Here is a 6,000-nt window from a genome sequence, read left to right as displayed (position 1 = left end):
ACTGTGTGTGAGGCTGAGGAACCTCAAGGCCCAGCACGCCCAGCAGGACAGCGACATAATTATGTGGCACTGTCTCTATGCTGACTTAAGGACTTGGTCTGCGTCTGATTTTACACAGAGGGGAGAGAAGGGAGATGCGAGCTTACTCTCCAAGGGCTTCTGCGCCAAGATGGAGAGGAAACACCACACACCAATCTCCAAGGACACAGAGGGGGCGCGAATGGCGCAGAGGGTGCTGAGGAGAGTGCTCGACCCGCCAGAGAGAGAGAAGGAAGGAAGAAGGGGAGGAGGCAGAAGCACAGCCCGTTAAGGTGCCGGTCCCAGAACATCCCAGAGACTGAGCCGGCTGCCCGCACCTACTGGGGAGGGAGCGAGGGAAGGTGCACAAAGCCCCTGACGCTGGGAAAGGGAAGAATTCACGTTCGTGAACATGACTGCCCTTTATAAGTAACGACAAATAACTGCTGAGGGTGCATTTCCTGCCCCAGGAAGCCAAGCCCACGCGGGGGCTGTCACGGGAGACATCAGAGCCGGCCTCTGGGGACACAGGCCGAGTGCACCCGGAGGGTTTCTGTGACTGAAATCAGGTGTCTTTAAACCCCCATCCCTAGTCAAATGCTCCTACTGGTTTGTGTTATTCACTCCTTCTGGGAAAGGGCTGGGTCAGGTCTGTGAGTCCTTGGGGTCCAATACACTGTAAGAGGTTCTGTGCCCTTGGGGAGGAGACCCACGTGCTGGGTGAGGCCCACTCTCCTCCTGACAACAGGGGACACTTGGAAAGAACAGCCTGCAAAACACCCTCAGTTACTTATTGTGGATATGCTTCCCTTAGAAAACACCCAACACACAGGAGGAAACCAAGACACTGCAACTAAATTCAGAAGTTTTATTCTGTAAAGCACATATGCACATATTTCAAACACAGAAAACTAATCTGGGGGTGAGTGCCGTGACAGACCTGCTCCCAACCGTCATGCAGCGCTAAGTGAGATGGACCCTCCGGCCCTCGTGACCCCGCAGCGCCCGCAGGAGGGCTGGAAACCCAGGATGCCGAATCCCTACACACTGCCCAAGAAAATGCAACAGAAACGGCAGGTTCCTAATGACGAGAAAAACTTACAAATAGAATCAAAACTGATTCAAGTCATACAGTGAAAGGACGAAAGGAAAAAGGAAAGAGATCAATATGATCTGAAACAACCATTGGAATAGTTAAGTTGCTGACCTTTACTGGACGCCAGTCCAAGATGCCTGAGGACGAGCCGGTGCTCCTGCGCGGGTCGCCCCCGAGTGGCAGACAGGCGCTGTCTGTGACGCTCTTGTAAACCGGAGGCCCCCCGGCAGAGACAGCGGAGGACCAGGCCTGCCGGTACGTGCCCAGGTAGGAACAGGCTCCCTGAACGTCTGCGCTCCAGCAGAAGTCTCCTCAGTTACTAGACTCTTCACCCAAGCCCCACGGCCTCCACTCCTGCCCAGCCTTCCTCCGCACACCTACGGACTCAGGGTTTCCATGAGACCTTTGAGAGTTACCTGCTAGGGAGAATGCTGGATTTCAGTGTGTGTCCTGGCCTCATGACAAGTCATACTGTCCAGGTATTTTTGGCACCTTCTTTCCTCATGCCTAACAGTGTCCCTCCTCCCCTGGCTACACATTTCCATCCCTGTAATTAAAACAAGGATGATTAACGTTAGCAACAAGTTGGGTTGAAGAAACCAGTGAAACTGACTTTTTTCACCTGTCTTCCTTTTCTATTACTCTATCAGTTATAAATCTATTCCTGTAACTCTACTTCATTGGATTTTATTAATTCAGTAGCAGCTTAATCTAAAATCTGTTGCTGGTCTTAGTGATACTGATGTTTCTCAAGGCCAAGCCAAACAGCTCTTTCTCAATCTTATCTCAAAAGTGTCTCAGCGTCGCTAAAGAGAAAACAGGTTAGCCATGCATCATGTAAGCAACTCCTATAATAAAAAAACTGGATAGACAAGTATGATTACTGTGCTTGAAATGTACTAAAAGGAAAAAAAGGAATATTAACATATCAAGTTACTATGATGATTATTTTAATGATCTTCAGGAAAAGCCCTCAATTATTTTCCATTCAAGAATGCCTGGGAGAAGATGTTCTAGGCCAGTATATTTTAGACTGCAGGACTGGTTCTAATTTATAACAGACCACAGACCTGGAGTTAAGGGGAAGAAGTGCTGACAGTCATGCTCAAGATTTTAATTGCCCTTCAGCCATAACACTGCTTGGGAGAACACAGAAATTGTTAATGATGGTGAGTTGTTAAGGCAAAAAGCTATTAAAGAAAAATGGTTAAGAATACAAGTAACAAGAAAGGACTGGAAAAAATGCACAATTGTTTTAAAATGAAGATGGCTTGGAAGGAAAAAGGGATAAAGGAATTAGATCATCAACATGTTCTAAGAAAGAAACGCTTTTGGTGTTCCTGATAAATGGCAAATCAGAATTGCTTTCCTTCCGATTTCACAGGCATCACTTTCTTAATGTTACACTGATCTACTAGTTGTCATTTTCTTCTAAGAATATGACAACTGCATAAAAATGAATGCCACAAAAAAAAAAAAAAACAGGAAAGAAAATCCATTCCCTCTTCAAAGAAAACAAGAAACCCTTCCACAAAGATTAGACCAAATCATCTTTCTTGCTTCCCATGCTGCCACCTGAAAACAGAGCAGCTAATTTTCACTCTACTCTAGAGCCATCTGTTAATTCATTTTTAAGCCCTTTTGGGTGAGGAATCTGTTTTAACTTTTATCATGGAGGGAAGGGAAAACAAAGAAGAAAAAGAAAGCAGAACATTATGTGCCAACTCAACTCAAACAAGACCAAGTTCCTCACTGTCCATGTAGAAAATGAAACTTAGATCTTTACCATGTAGGTGACTTTTAAATATATAACTTTTTACTCAAGATAAAAGCACAAGTCTGTCCTAACTAGAGTAGTAGTAAAATGTGACTATTTTTTCTTCAAAGGAAAACAAAAACCAACTTAGGAAGATAGGTATGTTTCCTTGCAAGCAAAATGGAGAAAAGGGCATTGTTGTTGTTACTATGATTATTAAGCCACAGACACACAAAATCCACAAAATGGATTGGTGGCTTCGGAAATGCAGTATCATATCAAAGGTGCAGACTGTTCCGAACATCTGTACGTGTCGGGCTAAAACAAGAACCTAAGCAAACCTCAACCCCACCAGCAATGAAACACCCCTGGGACCTGGGCAAAGACAGCACAGCCCGCTCCGACAGCAAGACCACAAATCCTCCCAGGTGCTACCGGACTCATCCGGCCAAGTCCACAGGTGAGGCTGCGGGTTCCGGCTGCACCCAGTGCAAAGCACGTGCATCAATGGACCAATTTCTGAATAGATTTTTATAAATATATACAAATCAGTTACAGGCACTTGAAATGTCTTTGGCTGGAATAACCCAACGTTGCAAGATAATGTATTCACAGAGTGTCCAGGCCCAGGCTGGGTTCAGCAGGCAATGATTATGGTTCTCTCGGTCTCAGGAAACGGCAGTCGTGGGATTTAGGCATCAGCCAAAGCCACCTGGAGGAGAGCCAGAGGCAACCCAGTCACGCAGCAAAGCCCAGGGAACCGGCCCCACCCGCTCTCTTACTGGGCTCTGCTCCCCACCCAGCCTCTGCCCAGGGAGCCTCACCACCTGCATGTAGCAGGCAGGGGTATCATTACATCCCTAAGAAAGGAAAACTCATCCAGGAGGGGACAAACAGAAATCTAAAGTCTCCTGCAAGCAGCAGCCGATCTAGTGGAACCACCATGCTGAGATATGAAGTTTGATCGGCATTCTGTGAGCTGACCTCTCGAGGTGACAAGAGGGGGAGGAGAGGGGCCCTCCAGGTCAGCTGCTCTCTGGTGGGGATCTGAGAGCACTCCCCACAGTCAGCACCCTTCCCAGCTAAGGCTTGGGTGTATGAAAATGCAACACCATAATTGAGGCTGAGGGGAGACTACTGAGAAAAAGACAAGGACTAATCTCACTGGAGGAAAGGTGCCACCCGCAACAAAGGGGACACGACTAGGGGGGCTTTGACTAGGTGGGGCTTTCCGTAGGCAGAGGTCCCGGGGGAATGCTGGGCCAGACCCCGCCCACTGCTCACCTTCTCAGGACAAAATTCCGGATTGCTCTGACGCAGTTTGCTGGGTCTGCCTTTGATAACCGCATAGCAAAACATTGTTATCACCATCACGAAGAGGAAGTAACTGGTGTGCATGAGGTGCAAGTTTATTAATGAACGGTCATCCTAAACAGAGAATAAACCAGAAACATCTGCACTGAGTTACTGAGAGATTTTAATGCTGGGTTGCTGGAAACCAGGTTCACACATTCCAGACTTGCTTCAGCTGTAATTCTCACACTGGAACAGGAGGTTCTCCTTCTGTCTCCTAAACTATTCAAGCTGGATCTCATTAAGTGAAGGCACAGTGTTCCCCACACCACCCACCTTCCTAAAGCGGTTGGTCCTCTGCCCTGGCTCCTGTCCCCCCAACACCGCCCAGATCCCCTGGCCCTGAGAAGGCCCCAGGGACCAAGACTTTAACCCCTAATCTTCTCTTAACATCCTCCCCCTCAGCAGCCCTCCGGTTACAAGGCCGAAAGCCAGTGCCTGTGGGCCAAGCTCTGTGCTGCTCAACCACTGGGAAGGCCTCAGCTCTTCAATCCCCAGAAGCAACTTCCTTCCTTCAACCTTTTCCCACATTAACAGGCCCCTAGCTGGAAACATGGAGGTCGTCCCTGACTCACGCCTCTCTAATCTCCCACCAAGCCCTGCCAGCTGCTGAGATCCCAGCCAAGCCTGCTCCTTCTCACATCCCTAGGCCTCAGGCCGTGTCCCACTTTATACGCATGTGGGCAGGCCAGTCTTCCTAACACACTGCTTGACAAACTCCCTGCAGCCCCAACGCAGAAAGCGACTGCCTCCTCCGAGGAGAACATCTATATGCTTCAGTGAGGCACAAAGGGCCTTCTGGAACCTGGCCCCTACCCACCAGCCACCATCCAACCTGATCTTCACTGCTCGGTCCTGCAGGCCCCCAGGATACCAACTTCCACAGCTTGATAAAAATGAGACATAAGAAAAGGAAAAAGGACCTGGCAAATAGAAAAGAAATCCACCTAGCATATACTAACAGAAGAAAAGGGCATTTACAAAAACTCAGTGCAGTCTGTTAAAAGTGAGCTCCAGTCTGAGCGGCAAGCTAAGCCAGCAAATCCCATGCTCGTCCAGGGCGCAGCACCTTCCGCCGCTTTCCTCCTTGTGAAGTAAAATCCCATCCAGCCATCAATATCTAGCCAGAGTCATCTCCTATTTACCTCTCCTTTTCTAAATACCGACCTTTACCTCTGCTTTTCTACATACCGAACTGTTCACTGCTCATATTGAAACCAAGCAAATCACCTTCAGGGAGAGCCGTGGGATGAGTAAGCTGAAGCGGCCTCTCGAGCAGCCCCTACGGCTTAGGCACGCAGCAGCGCTCAGGAGACAACTGCTAGTGCACAAAGCAGAAAACGAACAGAAGCAGAGTTTTCTTAACCAGATGGGTGGGTGGCGTGTTTTTCAAAGTCTCCACTGTCCACCTGGTCTCCCAACGCAGCTGGACACCTAGCAAGGCAGCGGCTAAGCTAACCTGAGGAGCTAAACAGGGCCTGCTCTAACAGTTCACACACTCACACACGATTTTTCTCACTTACGTCTGGAACGATAACTGTAAGCTTCGGGTTTAGAGCATGATAGACTTTTCCAATGGCCCCCTTGTAACACCAGAAAGGATTGTAGTCTTGCGCATATTTTGTGTTGGCATCTCTGGCAGTTGTGAAGATCTTGTACCAGAGCGTGGCGTTGCTGTAGGTGTCAGGAACACAGTGTGGTGGCTGTCTGCAGGAGGAGAGGGGGCAAGACACGTGCTCAGTGGCCCGAGACATTTACTGCGTCCCCCTCACAGGCA

General features: G+C 48.6%; 1 protein-coding gene across 5 annotated transcripts in view; it reads right to left on the bottom strand.

Annotated features, from left to right (window-relative positions):
* Window positions 1-872: 872 nt before the first annotated feature.
* LOC105089697 (rab5 GDP/GTP exchange factor) overlaps window positions 873-6,000 on the bottom strand; it is a 94,920-nt gene continuing 89,792 nt past the window's right edge. For all 5 annotated transcript variants that reach the window (XM_031432789.2, XM_031432792.2, XM_031432791.2 and 2 more), the window contains 3 exons: window positions 5,747-5,930; window positions 4,155-4,298; window positions 873-3,582 (listed from right to left, as the gene is read on the bottom strand). In XM_031432789.2, the coding sequence (XP_031288649.1) occupies window positions 3,562-3,582; window positions 4,155-4,298; window positions 5,747-5,930 (349 nt within the window). In that variant the 3' untranslated portion in view covers window positions 873-3,561. The remainder of the gene's footprint in view (window positions 3,583-4,154; window positions 4,299-5,746; window positions 5,931-6,000) is intronic.

The sequence above is a fragment of the Camelus dromedarius genome, chromosome 24, assembly GCF_036321535.1.
Source record: "Camelus dromedarius isolate mCamDro1 chromosome 24, mCamDro1.pat, whole genome shotgun sequence".
In the NCBI taxonomy this organism is placed as follows: Eukaryota; Metazoa; Chordata; class Mammalia; order Artiodactyla; family Camelidae; genus Camelus; species Camelus dromedarius.
Note: the sequence above shows the minus strand (reverse complement) of the source record. Positions and strands in the feature narration are given on the sequence as shown.